The following is an 18,304-nucleotide window of genomic DNA, read 5'->3' as shown; positions in this document are numbered from 1 at the left end:
ACATAAAAGATAATATTAAACACTTACCAATTTAAAAGTTTTTAGATAGCAAATTTCCCATAAGTTAACGGATATTTAAGTGTCACCTAGTAGTGACGATAGGTGTATAACTATTTAACTACAAATATTTTACATAAGGCGTCGCTTATTTGAATAAGACACTATTCGTATTGCATAAATTGACATGTACATATATACAAAAAGGGTATTGGAAGTCAAAATTAAAATAATACAAATTCATTGATTTTATAAGTTGTGCATCGTTAAAACCATTCCATCGTATTTGAATGTATAATTTAAGTTGTTTATTTGTAAACTGTTATGCTTCACGCATTATCAAGGATAGGGACATGGATCATTTAACAATATAAATCAAACTTTAAATTACATAAAGGTGAAAAGCTGCATTTAATCAATATGGAAGTTATATATAAAAAAGAACAAATAACAAATAATAAAAAACGGATGTTTATCTTAGCAACTTAACGTGTTTGTTTAAACTTATATATATATAACTTTATAACACAATACAGGATACATTTGAAATTTGTTTCAAATAGGCGTTTTAAAACTACTCGACACAAATTAAACACATTTCTATCATATACATCAAAATGTTACCATGTAATGCTTCATTTGCCGAAATACATGAAAAAAATAAGTTCCAGCACTGCATGTTATTTCAACGGATCAGTCAAAGAAGCCCATTATTACAGTAGTTAATACTTAAAGGGGCACTAGCTGTCAAATTCATGGTCACCAATTTGACTCAAATTCTGACATTTGATTATTAACAATGTAAAACATTTATCCAATCTATCAAACGTTTAAAATAAACAGTTTACAGAGCATGGGGTAGATGATATGTAGGTTCGTTTCGTGTGTATTAAAATCCAGATGCCATCTAATTAACTATCGATTTGACCTCAGATGACCATATAAGCGATGTAAACACAAATAAAGATATGAATAGGTTAAACCAACACGTGCAATTGGATTTTTATAGATCTGTTTGATTTGAATTTATAGATTAAAAATATAAGTTTCTTATTGTTTTTAACCGTATAAGAATGATTTATGTGGATCGAATTAGTAATCAAATGATTTACCGTAGTTTTACTTTCATTGTTGACATTTTTTTTCTTTAAATAACCAGTTCACGTACAATGCATGCGTTGTCAGTCTCTAGCTAGGGGGTTAAATTGAAGTTCACATGAATACCGGTAAGAATGATGATGACGTATTCACTTGCAAGTGAATCAGTCAAAAATTATGTATAATCGCTTATTTCAACAAAATTAAAGCAAATTGATTGCTAAAAGCAAATTATTATTTCACTATTCCAATTCAATTAATGATTAATCTAAAAAAAAATCATACTTTATTTTTTTATATATATCGTAGCTAGTGCTCCTTTAATGAACATGGAAATCTCGTGACTAATTACACATAACAATATTTAACGATCATAATGATCAGACTTAAACTAGGAAAATATCATAAAAGTGAAACCTAACCTATACCCACAGATATCACAAACACAGATACATACCCACACGGATTTGATTTTTAAAATTAAATGATAAATTTACCTTGATTTAAACCATTGGAAAGTCACTCATTGAATGCCGGCCAAGAAATACATTTACATATAATATGTAAACGTGTACTTTATGATATTTTAACTTTATACTTCTGACGAGATTTACAATTTATGAAATTATTGTTTTTAATCAAACATGTTAAACCTCTAATCTACCTACTTTATTAAAGAAATATAGAGTCAACGCGACTTCTAAGGAGAGTAGTGTACATAACCTTATAATTAATTCACAGTTCAACTAGTAAGCACGCTAACTAAATATATTGCTTTTGCCTACACACTCAATGCAATCGGCTGTAACTAGAAGTACTACTTCAGCTTTCAGCACGATGATAATAATGATGATGATGATGATGATGCTGATGATGATGACGATGATAAAGTTTAAGAATATGCAAATGTTTATAGTAAATTTAAAATATAACGTATTTTTCAAAGTAACCTACGGTAGTTTTACGTTATGAAGTCAGTTTTCCTACCAGCTAGGTATCAAACAAATAGACGGATACGTTAATAGAATTATTATGCTTGGTATGTAAGTGCCAGAATGTTAAAATGATATAAAACTTACAAGTACATGTGAAGAATGACTATCTCTTTTTCGGCTTTTTTTTTACAACGATGCATGGGTTGGTCTGTCCATAAAAACTTATTTCAGATTTGTAACGTATAGACTTTCTCACGTCAAACTTGTGTAATTGTGCATTCTAGATTGATTTGCATTCTATATACAATTGAGTACAACTCTTTCAAGTATTTTCGAAATTTTTTGTTTGAACATTTGCCATTTTATAAATGACTTTCCGATCTGAATTGTCCTCGCAGTTTGGTATTTTTGCCATTTTGATTATTTTCGAAGGATATTTAAAAGAGGGACGAAAGATACCAAAGGGACAGTCAAACTCATAAATCTAAAACAAACTGACAACGCCTTGGCTAAAAAAGAAAAAGACAAACAGAAAAACAATAGTACACATGACACACCATAGAAAACTAAAGAATAAACAACACGAACCCCACCAAAAACTAGGGGTGATCTCAGGTGCTCCGGAAGGGTAAGCAGATCCTGCTCCACATGCGGCACCCGTCGTGTTGCTTATGTGATTACAAATCCGGTAAATAGTCTAATTCGGTAGGTCAAATTCATGAAAGGGAAGGGGATTGTAGTTACGACGTAAGGAACATATCCGATATCATTTGTGAAATGGTTATTCCATAACGGTCAACCAACTCGTGATGGCGTCCGTAAAATTTAAGGAGAGGTTGAATACAGATGAGTATACCTGCATTCTGTACTTAGTGTCTAATTGTTGTTTGGATGTATACAAGAACCGGTCACTCTGTGTTTTGTTAGATGTATTTCTGTTAGCATCCGTCTGATGATTTAAACTTTTCAACTTGTTTTTATACTTCGTTCTTTTGCTGTACTGTTACACCAATGTCCAAGGTAAAGGTAGGTTTGTGATCCCGCTTACATGTTTAAACAAGCTACATTCTGTATGTATGTGCATGTCCAAAAGCAAGAGCCTGTAATTCAGAGGGCGTCGTTTATTGGTGGTTACATATTTGTTTTTCGTTCATGTTTGGTTACACGTAAAATCATGTGTTAAAACTTTCTGATCATTTAAATGTTACTGAAATTATTGATGCAAAGCATGTTTATAATTAAGATAACGTTTGACCGAGAAAAAAACCATATTTTATTCGATGGTTATTGATAGAAATTTTGGCTACTAATGCACCTTAAGTTTTGGCGTAAGTTTTCATTTTATTATTTAATGTCTTCATTGCATTTGTTACAAGATTTATACACTACATCAATTTTTCAGACCTTTCGGATACTTGAAAATTCAGCAAATACTATTTTTTTTTATTTGAAAATTGATAAGGACCATTAAAGGTTCAACTATTAATCACATCATGACAGTTGTTGTCCATTTGTTTGATGTGTTTTAACATTTGATTTTGCCATTTGATTAGGGGCTTTCCGTTTTGAATTTTCCTCGGAGTTCAGTGTTTTTGTGGACTTTTTTAACATGAAAATTCGTTCACAAAATTTTCAGAAAGATAAGACTGTTGGATTATTATATCAGAAACCTGTGCTGAAAAGAAAACCAGTGTTGAAGTAAGAAAACCTGTAAGGCAAGCAGCCCAAAACAACATTATTATGCCATTCAAGACTTAAATCTTAACAACAGTTCTGGCGTAACAGATGTGTTACAATTTTGACTGGTACCAGGTTCCCGTTTGACACCAGTTAGAAAATATCCGACATTCCAACAGCTTGCAATAGGGTCCGGTTTGTCGTGCGATTTATACAGAACAGAAATAATGTTCAAATACGATAGTATCGAGCTAAATGCAAAGTTTTTCACATCCACAAGAAAAGCAATGTAAAGTTCTACAGTTTTGGTAGTGCATGGCACTGGTTTAAGGTCATACTTTGGCTTGAGATGGATACGGTAAGTTCCTGAAGTTAAACTAGCCCACCCCTCGCTTTTCCAGCGAACCACGCTGTTCTGCAACAATTGTGTTACCATTGTTTCTCCATCTGGCATTAAAAAAGTCAAGAAATATGTGATTTAGTACCTCGATAGTCGTAAATGGTAAATAAAATAAGTGGCTCACAAATTTGTCATAAAGCCTAGATAATTGTCCTGGTTCATAAAGTCTTGACGCGGCGTCAGCAATAACATTATTACGACCACTGATCAATTAGGCTGTGATGCTAAAATTGTGTGCAGCCGACAACAAGAAAAATGTTCACAACTGAGTCATTAAAGTTTTGCTTCTAGAACTACCTTTGTTAAAAATGCATTTCGTAGTCATGTTGTATGTAGATACGACAACACGTCTATAAACCCACACATTTCACCACCTCATCGTGAACAACACAATAGCCATAGCATTTTTAATATTTCTGTGATAGTTCTTTAAATCGGTAAATCTGTGTCCCAATTCACATAAAACCTCCATAATATCCAGCACCACCATGTTAACACGCATCAATTTGAAATAACTGGTTTAGAATCATAAAATTAACCCACCATGTAATATCAGAAAAGAAATCTGTATATCACTAATAGATTTGTTTCCCGAACCTACCAACTGTGCATTTGTGTCTTTTGTACTTTCCAGTTTAATCTGACCCGGACTTGTCTGTAATCGGATTATTCCCAAACTCTTTACATCCGCAAGGAAGTCTGTAATATGCTTATTGATTTCATAGGTTAATGTCATTTTATCAAATTTACCATCGACCGCCAAGGTCTGCAAGTACTGATTTGCGGTGGCAGCTTTTGCAATTATCTTTCGCAGGCCAAAGAACGTTTGTAGATCTGATCCATATTTACTGAGGTCTTCAATCTGTTGCTGGAAATGTTCAACATTCGTTTTCTCCTTTTTAACCTCTTGTAAAGTCATATCAATACCACTGTGGCACTGATCATCCATTATTTCACATAATTCTGTTTTCAGAGCGCTTTCAATTTGATTCAGATGGTTATTCATCTGTTCTCTAATTTGATTTATTTCCCGAAGTGTTGATTCTTTCTGTATCTTGATATTCCTTAAGTTATCCTCAAGCTGACTTTGTAATTTCGATAACTTTAGTATAATCTCCGATAGATCATTTTTTGTTTCTATAAATTTTTCAGACGTTTTTATATCTTTGGTTAGCTTACTGATACGAACCACGCCCTCACAATTCATATGTCCTTCTAAACACGTAAGGCAGAGTAAACAGTCATGTGATTGACAAAACAGTTGACATTTGTCGTCGTGTAAGGAACAATGTCCCTCAACTAAAGAAAAAGAGGTACCAATAGATAGGTAGTTTGCTATTGGTATCAAAGAATGATGTTGTAAAGCTTTGATAATTACATGGAGATCTTTACATTGGGTACATAGAGCTTGGTTACATTCGGAACACCAATCACTTGATGGCTTTGTGATTCGGCGTTGGTAACATATACCGCACAATCTAGGATTCGTCGTCATCTCTGAAAAGTGTGAAATATATATTTGATTTAAAGTTCAAATGGTTTTGAAAAGTTTACCGGAAAAATATTGGCAATCCTAGGAAGAGTGGCAATTGAATGCATTGTGTTTATCTTGATCATAGAAAAGCTTACTTTTTTAAGAGCTATTTGAAACTTTTTATATAGTTTATTCAGAATATTACACGGTTAATAGCTTGACATTTTGATAAGCTATTAGTTGGTTACTTACATGTGTAATATTTTAATGCTTTTGTTTTTTTTGTCATTTGGTTACTGCTACATTTTCTGTCAAGTTGATAATAGATGATGATAGCTATATGCGTAACGATCTGTCTTCAAATACACAAAATGTCGATGACTCGTCGATATATTCTTATAGAACAGAAACAATACTACATACGTAATAAAGGTCACAAGAGGTCATAAAATGGTTTGATGGTAGATTAAAAATGTAATACGTAAAAGTAAGTTGATGAAATATTATGTAAAAATTAAAGGTAAAATCAAACACTTACTAATTTAAGTCACATATACTGCAAAAAGTTTTTTGGATTGCAAATTTCCCATAAGTAAACGGACATCCAAGGTTTTCCTCGTCGTGACGAAAAGTGTATACCTATTTTACTGCATTGAATAAGGTATCATTTGTATTGCATGTATTGACTTGTATATATATAAAAAAGGGTATTGAAAGTCAAAAGTAAAATAATACAAATTCATTGATTTTTTAGAAGTCATGCATCGTTAAAATCATTCCAACGCATTTAAATTTATAAACATTAAAATGTTTGTTTGTAAACTGTTATGCTTCACGCGTTATCAAGGATAGAGACATGGATCATTTAACAATATTAATCAAACTTTATAAAACATTAAAGTGTAAAGCTGCATTTCATCAATATGGAAGTTGTATATAAAAAGAAAAGAACAACACGTTTGTTGTGTATCAATTAATAGGAAAAGGATGTTTATCTTAGCAACCTAATGTGTTTGTTTAAACTTCACACACTATAGGATACATTTGAAATTTGTTTCAAATAGGCGTTTAAAAAACATTAAAGTGTAAAGCTGCATTTCATCAATATGGAAGTTGTATATAAAAAGAAAAGAACAAAAAGTTTGTTGTGTATCAATTAATAGGAAAAGGATGTTTATCTTAGCAACCTAATGTGTTTGTTTAAACTTCACACACTATAGGATACATTTGAAATTTGTTTCAAATAGGGCATTTGCATTAATCAAGTATTTGCTGGCGTATCCGTATCGACGTATCGTATCACACGTATATGAGTAAAGATACATTGGTGGGGTTCGTGTTGTTTATTCTTTAGTTTTCTATGTTGTGTCATGTGTACTATTGTTTTTCTGTTTGTCTTTTTCATTTTTAGCCATGGCGTTGTCAGTTTGTTTTAGATTTTCGAGTTTGACTGTCCCTTTGGTATCTTTCGTCCCTCTTTTAAGTCAAGTTGGTGCCGATGAAAATATTCTATGATGCATTTAAATTTAATTGAGAACGGGGTTAAATCATTATTCTAAACAAATCTGTTCGATACGTATACGTCGATCCGTGCACGTATCCTGATACATGAATAATGCAAACGCTCTAATAGGCGTTTAAAAACTACCCGACACGAAAAAACACATTTCTATCAAACAAATCAAAACGTTGCCATGTACCGCTCTTTTTTGCTGAAATACATCTATAATACTAAAATTACGAGGTCCAATTTGTCAGCCGTCATCATGTAAAAACGATGAATCAAAGAATTCAACTTAATATATAACTAATATAGTACAATAGTGTTGATTAAAAATTACACCACTCCAGGCCCTTTTGTTTTCCACGTAATTGATATTGCCAATAACTAAGAAGTTCCGGATCGAATCCGATACCGATACCAATAGTACTATATTTACCTGTTACCTATTACCTCATCTGTACGTTTCGCATCTGACAGGCGCACCACCAAACGGTGTATTTAGAGTTTTACTGTATACTGTTGAGTTGAGTAAAAAATACTCCATTCCAGGCCCTTTTGTTTACCAAATTATTAATCTTACCAATAATTGATAGGTTCGAAGTCGACGGGTTCAAACAGAAAGATTTTGAAAGCAGACAAAACAGTGAATCTTATAATCGGCATGACTTTATCTGATGACAATACCAATACTAAAATAAGGTATACGCATAGTTGTATACTTTAATTCAGTTACGGACCCGCGATATCACGGGTGTTTTCTAGTAAACAATACGTTCCAGCACTGTTATTTCAACGGATCAGTCATAATGGTGTGAGCGGATTTATTGTTTCAATAAAGCCCATTTTCACAATAGTTACATAATAAACATAGAATCTCATGTCTAGTAACATTTTACATTATTCAACGATCAGAATGATCAGACAAAAGCCAGTAAAATATCCAAAAAAAGTCATACCAAACTTAACCCTAGATTTAAAAAAAACCCACACACACACAAGCACACACACACACACCCAAGCACACACACACACACCCAGACAAGTAACTTTTACTACAGAACATATTTAAAAGTCCATTATAAATTCACAATATCAAAACCCTCCACTAATTCGAACCAAAAACAAATAAACAGGCACTAAGTCCAGTCAACGCACTACACATACATAGTCCTGCAGATGTTTCGGTGTAGTACGAGTAAGTTCTGAGATTTCGATAATGATCGGCTGTGAATGATTGTCAATACAATCGGCGGTTTGAGTTGGTAGATCTATTTCTGACTGCATTCAATCATCGGCTCTTTAGTTTATATTAAATGTCTCTACGATTTCTCCGATAAGTGCTGCCATCTTCAGAAGTCACATTGTACGATCTAATATAACATTTCTCATCAACCTTTGCTTTTGTCCATTCTTTTCCATTTTTGAACGGTTTTATTCGGACTATATCTCCTTTCGCTAGTTCGGTCTTAACTTTAGCACTAAGATTGTAAAAGAGGAACGAAAGATAACAGAGGGACAGTCAAACTCATAAATCGAAAATAAACTGACAACGACATGGCTAAAAATGAAAAGGACAAATAGACAAACAATAGTTCACATGACACAACATAGAAAAATAAAGAATAAACAACACGAACCCCACCAAAAATTTGGGGTGATCGCAGGTGCTCCGGAAGGGTGCTCCACATGTGGCACCCGTCGTGTTGGTTATGAGATAACAAATCCGGTAAATAGTTTAATTCGGTAGGTCACATTAATGAAAGGGAAGGGGATTGTAGTTACGACGTCAGGAACATATCCGATATCATTTGTGAAACGGTTATTCCATAACGGTCACCCAACTCGTGATGGCATCCGTAAAATTTACGAAGAGATGATTTCAACTTCACCATTTGGAACTCTTGTTTTAATAGCTTCCTTGAGAGCAACAACCCTCTATAAAAAAATCATTATCGGAAATGCAAGCACTGGAATATCGTATTAATTGGGAGATGTATACCCCGTATGCAGGTGATAGTGGAATGTTGCTACATAGAAATGGAATAATAGTTGCGCTCTTTCTCCTGTTGAATATTCTTGTTTCCTCACATCATCTGTTTGAATGTCCGGCTTCAATAATCTTGAAGCCGATAGTAAAATGGTTCTACCCCTTCTTCCAAACATTCGTTGTGACTGAGAACTACATAAACCGTCAGATGGTGTATTTCTCCAATTTAACAATGCTAAATACGGCCTTTTGAGATTTAACCATCAACTTTTTTGTTGTATTGATAGCGTTTTCCACCTTTCCATTTGATTGTGGATATCTTGGCGAACTTGTATGCGTAAATTCATACTGATTCGAGAAATGTCTAATTGGTTTTCGGTCCCGGTGTCAAGTTTTTTTCTGGGTTTTTGATCCCGTCTCCTTACATACTAGACCTCTTCTTGTGAAATATCTTTCATTTTTATAATCGTTTTTCTCATTTGCGCGGCAGACGACTACACAATGGTTCAAAGTTAGTTTTGCATCCTGTAATAACTTCTTTCTTGTTGATTTTAAAAGGTAGGCCAATTACTATTCTGTCTCGTATTAAGCTTTTCTCTATTGTGGATAAAAACATGTTTTGACTAATGTACGCAATGTAGCGCTATATATCAATGTCTTCAACTTGCTCTTGGTTTCGTTTGCTAGAGAAGCAAGAGGGCAAAACAAAAACTACTGCCTTCTAAACGTGCATAGAAGAGGGACGAAAGATACCAAAGGGTCAATCAAACTCATAAATCAAGAATAAACTGACAACGCCATGGCTAAAATTAAAAAAAGACAAACAGACAAACAATAGTACACACTAATGATATCGGATATGTTCCTTACGTCATAACTAGAATCCCTTTCCTTTCATGAATGTGACATATCGAATTAGACTATTTACCGGATTTTATATCACACAAGCAACACGACGGGTGTCACATGTGTATTATTGTTTGTCTGTTTGTCTTTTTTTCCCTATTTAGCCATTTTGTTGACAGTTTATTTTCGAGTTATGAGTTTGATTGTCCCTTTGGTATCTTTTGTCCCTCTTCTGTGTACGTTTAGAACGTAGCAGTTTTTGTTTTGCCCTTTTGCTTCTCTAACCTTTGCAATTTCATAGTTTGTCCACATTCTTTTAAAGCGTTTCCCATTTGTTTTTCAATGTTTCCTCGAAAATCCAATTGCTATAGAAACGGCAGATCAGTGTTAATTATGCGTTCTGTAGAAATGATTGCATTGGCGACAACCTCAGTTTCATTATCAGACATCTTTGGTAATTAAAATATATATGTATATGAAAAGTTTTTCGAATATGAATTGTTAACACGTCATAAATAACTGACGGTACATAGCGAATTATATATCAATACTAGAGTGGCTATCGCATTCCATATAACTTTCAAAATGCAATTTTATAAATTTGACTCGTTTATAATTATATACTTGTGGTTTTATGGTTCAAAATATGTTTCCTTTTAATTTTTTTTTATTTTATACAAGTTCCAATATACTCTCTATAGGCAATCACTTATTTGTGATACTTGATTCATTTTAGCAACACTATTTTAGCTATATTATATATACTTTATATTTCAGGAAAAGAGCGTGTTTGTTTATGTGTTACATATTTGTTTTTCGTTCAATTTTTGTACATACATAAGGCCGTTAGTTTTCTCGTTTGAATTGATTTACATTTTCATTTGTTGGCCTTTTTATAGCTGACAATGGGGTATGGGCTTTGCTCATTGTTGAAAGCCGTGCGATGACCTACATCATACATATTGTATTCAAACATATTATATTCACAAGAATCATTCATACTTAAGAATGTAAAATCGAAACCTCTTGATTTCTCAAATATATAAAGTTCACATACAAAATGCCTGTACTGAAAAAAGTCTGAAATATATCAGTCGTTCTCCGTTCGTTTGATGGGTTTTGGCTTTTAATTTTTTCTATCAGATTAAAGATATTTCGTTTTTAATTTTCCTGGCAGTTCGGAATCTTTGTGAATTTGATTTTATACAAATATAGTAATGTGCTCGTGTTATAACCTAGGAAATCAGCATCGTGTACAAAGAAAAACTACGATCATAACTCTCATTCATAAGCAAGAACAGAAAATTATCTAGCCAATCAATTGGAAAAACTCCAGGTTTCTTACAAACTGTTCATCTTAAATAATGGGTATGTTTGATTGAAACAATTTTGTTTAAATTTAGAACCCGTGATGATTATAGATTATCGTTGATCATCTCAATAATATTGATTTTCTCGCTTGAGCTGGTACGGCAATCGAGTTAGGATGACCAATGCTAATCTGTTTATCCCTATTTAACCTATGACGACGTTGTCAATTTCATGTTAATTTCATTAGCAACGCCACGTGCCTCCTTAGTTTCAAGCGAAAATTTTCCATCGTTAGCCAGTAGCATGATATCAAAAATTATCACAAAAAATATCAAAGGAAAAATGTACAAAATAGCGAAAAACTCAGATAACATGGATTTGTAATCCTTTTGGGAGCTCCGTATTGTGGAAGCATTTACGTTTCCACGCGACATATATACGTTGTAGTTCAAGTACATAGAAAATTTCATATATTGTTTTGAATCAATATTAGAACTGGATTTCTACATAAGAAAATACCTGAACCAAGTCAGGAATGCGTGAGTTGTTATCCATTCGTTAGATGTGTTTGAGAATTTAATAAGGGACTTTCCGTTTTTGATTTTCCCCGAAGTACATTATATTTGTACTTTAAATACTTACTAAAGAACTTTTCATACCACTACTTCTTATTTTCATATTTTCATATTTTCATATTTGAATTTACATACAAATAGGAATGTTGCTTATGTACTAATACCCTTCATGAAACAGGATCTTTCTAAAGTGTTTTCTATCATTTGTCAATTGTTCAAAGGCATTCAAAAATTGAAATGTCGTTTATCTATCTAAAAAACTGAGAAATAGTGTATCCAAAATCTAGAATTAATTGTTTCAACAGGAAAGACTCCAAAAATGAAATAAAAATAGTTCACACATTTTTGACTGAATTGTTAATGAAAACTGATAGGATCGTTGCTCATAACCAATTTATAGCTGTAGTTACCTGAGATAGTTATCTGTAGTAGAGACAACATGTTGACCCTGCTTTCCAGATGAAATGATCGTTTTTAAATTCATTGAATAAACATTCACCATGTCTGAAACTTCACTGTTGACTTTGCTATTGTATTGTATGGGACTATTACACATAGTCTAAGTAGGCCAGTGGTTTGTGTGCACGTTAATGTGATTTAAATGTACCCCCATTTTGTGGCTGTACCAAAGATGCATTGGAGATGGATTTTCCTTTTCTGTTGTTTTCTTCGTTTTGTAAATTACCAAATATCTAGGTTATCGCATTGCACAATTTTTGGCGATTCATGTGATCCCTTCTTATGTAGTATGTTGTGATGGAGTATACATAACAGCAATGAATAAAAAAAGCAATATTATTATTTCATAATGTTGACCATTTGATTGACTTTGTTAAGTTTTTGCTTGGTGAATAACAGTTTTATAAAAATAAAAAACCTTCTTAATCATAAGGACACTTATTGTAAGTCCTTGCTGGTCGGTCGACTCGTTTATGCACTCATATAATGCAGAAGTCACACACATTCTCAAAGACAAGAGAAACAAACATCTTAATTTATTCTAGTTTTGCTCCACGGATGAAACCCATTTTATTATGATGTTAAGCTATTTTAATTAAAAGATAATTCACAGCAAATATCACAATTCACAGATAATATTGGATATGTTCCTTATGTCCTAACTACATCCACTTCCCTCTACACCACCAATGTGACATACAGAATTAGACTATTAACCGGGTTTTTAATAACATGAGCAACACGAAGGGGGTCCACATGTGGGGCCGGATCTGCTTCGAACAACATTGATGGGGTCCGTATTACTTAGTCTTTAGTTTTCTATGTTGTGTCTCGTGTATTTTTATTTGTCTGTTACTCTTTTTTTTAACAAAAGCATTGTCAGTTTATTTTCGATCTATGAGTTTAACTGTCTCGCTGATATCTATCGTTCTGAATCAGACTGAACAATTAATCAATACATATCCGATTACTCATTCGAAGGAAACCCTCTCCTCGTCGTGTAGCATTAACATATCGTAATTGTTATACTACGTGGGATCAAGTTTACAATATGTAAACTTATTGAAAGGCCTGTGTTTCTGATGCTAAATCATAAGTTATAAGCAAAAACGACACCATTGAGCTTTAACTGTCAACATAATTTATTTGTCGTCAGAAATAATTGAAACGTTAAAACTCACAACAAAATAAGTAAAACTTATATCGAAGATGCACTTCTCCTTGGTCCATTTTGTTTTACTGATTATGTTGATATGAATATTGGAACATTGATCGATGAAAATTTAACATTGAATAAACAGAATCTTTAGTAAGGCACTTACAAAACATGTAGATATTTCATGCCTTCTTCTAAAACAATGAACAATTTACTTTTAAGTATGACTGATTTTTTCATAATTTTTTTTGGTAATTTCAATCTCTACTTGTCGCGTTTTTGTTTTTTTATTGATAATTTATGTAAAGAAGGCAAAATCAGTCATTCAAAAACTCCCTAAAACATCTGCACACACAAAACATTATAAAAAACAAACTAAATCATAAGTCTTACTTCCATCTCCTCTCAAATTGTTAAGTCGAACAAAAATCCTTTATCGTTAAAATTAACAACGCAAATACGATTTTGAATCTTGTCATAAGCCACTGCATATGGATTTACAAGTCCGTCGTCTTTTGACAAAAGTGATCTACTGTGTTGTCCGTCTGCAGATATCACAATTAATTTATTTTGACTGTTACATGTGTTACTCAAAATGTAAATATTTCCCGAATTGTCAACGTCTATACCACGAGGATCCCTAAAAACATTCTCGTCTTTGAATGTCCAGATAATATTACCTCCCTTATCACAACAGGTTACGGTGTGCTTCTTAGAATTCGTATAATAAAGTTTATTGTCACTAGTAACAATATAAGACCATCTACCTATATCACACGGTATAAGTGAAATGCTTTTCCCATTTTGGGTATTGACATTCTGTACTCCTTTCCCTGCGACGCAAACCATTAGTGATCCATCTTTATGTGTTATTCCATAACATTTATCTGCAGTAGGAATTGACCTCCTTGCTCTTGTTTTCACATCTATGATATCAATTTGCTTCTGGTTGGGACTGTCTGATGATACAGCTACAGTTTTGTCATCAATGCACGTAACATCAAAAGTATAAGAGGGGGACATGGAAACTTCAAAAATTAATACGCCGTGTTGATTTAATATTTGTACAAGGTTCTTTAATGAACGATCGCAAAGAACAATTTTTCCATCAGGAAGAAAACAACATCCGGTAATACTTCCCATCAATGTAAAAGTATGCACCAACTTAAGCTTGATATCGTTGATAGATTTGTTTCTCACATCTACTAATTGTGCCTGTTTGTCCTTTGATCTCTTCAAGATTAGTTGACTCGGAACTTTTTGCACCTGTATGGTCCCTAAACTCGCTACTTTTTTAACGAATTTTGAAATCTCGCTATCAATTTTACAGGAAATAGTCACTCTGTTCAAGCTACCATCGTCATCTAATGTCTGTATATACAGATCGTAGGTATTTGTCCTGGCTGTTATCTCCCGCAGGCCGAAGTACATTTGGAGATCTGATCCATATCTATCCAGGTCACTCATTTGCTGCTGACATTTTTCTATATCTATTTTCTTTCTTTTAATGTCTTCCAGAGTCTTATACATAGTGTTATTGCATTGATTATCAACCTCTTTACATAATTCTGTTTTCAGAGCGTGTTCGATTTTATCAAGATGGCTGTTTATCTTTTCCCTCATCTGAGATATTTCCAGGAGAATTGAATCTTTCTGTTTCTTTATATCGCATATATTTTCCTCGAGATCACATTGAATTTTTGAAAGATTCAATATGATGTCTGATAAACTCTTTTGAGTGTCTAACAAACTTTCAGAAGTTTTGACATCTTTGGTTATCTTACTGATACGAACGACGTCTTCACACTTTGTGTGTTCCTCTAGACACGTAAGGCAGAGTAAACAATCATGGGTTTGACAAAACAGTACGTACTTGTCGTCGTGTACAGAGCAGTGGCCCTCAACTTTGGAAAAAGAGGATTCAAGAGCTAAGTAGTTTGATATCGCTATCGTGGAATGGTTTTGTGAAGCTTTTGACAGTGTATGGAAATCTTTGCATTCGATACACAGAGATTGGTTACATTCGGAACACCAGTCACTTGAGGACTTTGTGATATGACGTTGATCACATATACCACAAAATTTAGGATTTGATGCCATAGCTGTAAACATATAAAACGAAAATTATAACAAAACAAAGTAAAATAAGAAAACACCGAACTTTAAGGAAAATTCCAAACGGAAAGTCCTTTATCAAATGCCATAATCATAAGCTTAAACACACAAAACGCAAGGAAGCAAACTGCCATATTCCTGACTTGGTTTAAGCATTTATTTACTTAGGTACAACATGGTGGATTGAACCTGGATTTATTGCTAGTTCAACTTCTCACTTGTATGACAGTCGCATATAATTTTATTATATTGACAACGATGTGAGAGCGAGACATAAAAGGTAAAAATGTCAAAAATTGGATTAAACAAATAACTGTTTCAACAAAGAATAACAAAATGGCACGTCTATAATACTAAAATAACAAGGTCCAATTTATCAGCTGTCATGGGGTAAAAACGACAAATCAGAGAATTCAACTTTATATATAGCTAATAAAGGACAATTGTGTTGATAAAAATTACACCACTCCAGACCCGTTTATTTTCCCAATAATTACTATTGCCAATAATTTACTGGGTAGAATCCGATGCCGATACCAAAAATATACTCAAATGTTACCTATACCTTAGCTGTACGTTCCGCATCTGACAGGTGCACCGCCAAACGGTGTATTTAGGATTTGTTATATACACGGTTCATAGTCATAGGGATGACATGACTAAATTCTATCATTGTCACATTGTTTCCTATTGTACTATTTGAATCAGTATGATTTAAAAAGATGGCAATACGAATACTAAAAATCTCAACCTAAAATAAGGCGTATAGGTACAGATTCCAATTTGTAAGCCGACATGACGCAAAACAGAGAAACAAAGAATTCAACTTTATTCATAACTAGTATTGGACAATGTTGATGAAAAATTACTCCATTTCAGGCCCTATTGTTTGTCAAATAATCATATTACCAATAATTGATAAGTTCCAGGTCGACGGTTTCAAACAGAAAGATTTTGAAAGTAGATAAAACTGTGCATCTTATTATCAGCATGACTTTATCACATGACAATATCAATACTAAATACCCAGGCTGAAAAGAGACTTACACATAGTTATAAACTTTAATTCAGTCACGGACCAGCGATTTCACGTTTTTTTTTCTAGTGTACACTATAAAGACAAAGTTAACAAGAAACCAAATCAACAACACAAAAACACAAAAATGACCTAAGCACAATTACAAATTAGCACTATCTTTAAATAGTTAAATACCTAGTCAACACAAAAGTAAATTACCAAAATGGACTAAACAGAAAATAATTCAAAAAAGCTATCACATTTACGTGAATCATTTAATAGTTCTAATTTCTTTGTCAATACTATGATGTCAAACATGAAAGGTACCAGAAGAGGCCACCAGAAATCAGTTACAGAAAAGGGTAGACAGGACATGTTGGAAAGAATCACAAAATAAATAACAACATTAAATGACAACCTAAGTCAAGGGGAGACAATTCAAATACAATCCAACGAAAACAAGTGTATCAATATATATGTACAACAATATGATCAATAAACATGATAGATAAACATCCATTTTATGATGCACACAAATCACTGTTCAGTTGTGATGTGCATCAACATATTATCAATTCTACATTGACTATTATAAAGCCTGTAGTGATTACAATCTAATTACTACATAACACTTACCTATTGTTACATTAAAATGTCGCTGGAATTTCAACAATTTAAGGAAGTTGTTTTGTCATATGACTTATGCAAGTTTACCTGATAACACGTTTTTTACAGTTGAGATAGCGGGATTTACAAAATTCGAATTTCTAAATTAGATTCGAGACGAAAAACAATTTATATGAATTTCAATCCTATTACGATATTTTTTTTACAACAAATATATGATAACCTTTTATTATTCTGGAGTTTGATTTATAGGGCAATTTTAAATCATTACTCGCGATCTCTCACATCAATAAGATAAACGTGAAGTTTCACGACACAATACGTTGACCTCAGCAAACTGTATATTGTACTCTGTTACAGCTATAAGACTACAAATGTAACTGTACAGTATTCAACCTTTTTTTACATAGAATCTTTGTTGGATTTTTTTCGAACAAAAGTTTAAAGATTTTTTTTTTTCTATTTTGATCTGAGCGTCCCTGATGAGTTTTATGTAGACGAAATGCGCGGCTGGTATATTAAATTATAATCCTGGTACCTTTCATAACTTTTTACAGAATTTCTAATGGACTTTTGCTATAGCTGCAATATAATAAAAAAGGTTGGTATAACGCTTTTATCGAAACATTGCCTGAATATAATATACTATATATTCGTTACAATTGCTTGATAACTTGCTTTTCAACTTCGTATTTTATTTGGCCCTTTTTTACCTTTTCGGGATTGAGCGTCACTGATGAGTCTTTTGTAGACGAAACACGCGTCTAAACTATATGCAAAATTTGGTCCTAGTATCTATGATGAGTTAATTTTCTATAACGTGCAAAATTTAGATTGTTTGACTGCAAAACAAAATAACTTTTTGTTTGATTGGATTAATCGTCACGTTCCATATTTCACAAATATTCCTTAAATATAAAATTGAGAATGGAAATGGGTAAATAAATGTATTTATTTGGTGTTGGAGATCTTGTTCAGTTGCAGAAAATAAAACAGTATACTCTGCGTTTAGGAGTAAAGTTTGGTGTACAATTAAATAAGAGGCGAAGGACACCAGAGAGACATTCAAACCATCCAGTCGAAAACAAACTTACAACGCCGTGGCTAAAAAGGAAAAGGTCAAAC

General features: G+C 33.0%; 2 protein-coding genes across 2 annotated transcripts; both read right to left on the bottom strand.

Annotated features, from left to right (window-relative positions):
* Nucleotides 1-3,688: 3,688 nt before the first annotated feature.
* Nucleotides 3,689-6,227, bottom strand: LOC134693001 (tripartite motif-containing protein 66-like). The gene is made up of 2 exons (XM_063553670.1): nucleotides 6,120-6,227; nucleotides 3,689-5,604 (listed from the first exon to the last, which is right to left on the bottom strand). Exon 2 carries the CDS (start codon nucleotides 5,600-5,602, stop codon nucleotides 4,634-4,636), a length of 969 nt encoding a protein of 322 aa, XP_063409740.1. The 5' UTR covers nucleotides 5,603-5,604; nucleotides 6,120-6,227; the 3' UTR covers nucleotides 3,689-4,633.
* A 7,256-nt stretch (nucleotides 6,228-13,483) lies between these two features.
* Nucleotides 13,484-17,219, bottom strand: LOC134692897 (uncharacterized). The gene is made up of 2 exons (XM_063553523.1): nucleotides 17,189-17,219; nucleotides 13,484-15,521 (listed from the first exon to the last, which is right to left on the bottom strand). The coding sequence occupies exon 2, from the start codon at nucleotides 15,517-15,519 to the stop codon at nucleotides 13,825-13,827; it is 1,695 nt and encodes a 564-aa protein (XP_063409593.1). The 5' UTR covers nucleotides 15,520-15,521; nucleotides 17,189-17,219; the 3' UTR covers nucleotides 13,484-13,824.
* Nucleotides 17,220-18,304: the final 1,085 nt, after the last annotated feature.

The sequence above is a fragment of the Mytilus trossulus genome, chromosome 12, assembly GCF_036588685.1.
Source record: "Mytilus trossulus isolate FHL-02 chromosome 12, PNRI_Mtr1.1.1.hap1, whole genome shotgun sequence".
NCBI lineage: Eukaryota > Metazoa > Mollusca > Bivalvia > Mytilida > Mytilidae > Mytilus > Mytilus trossulus.
This window is presented reverse-complemented; position numbering and strand designations above follow the sequence as displayed.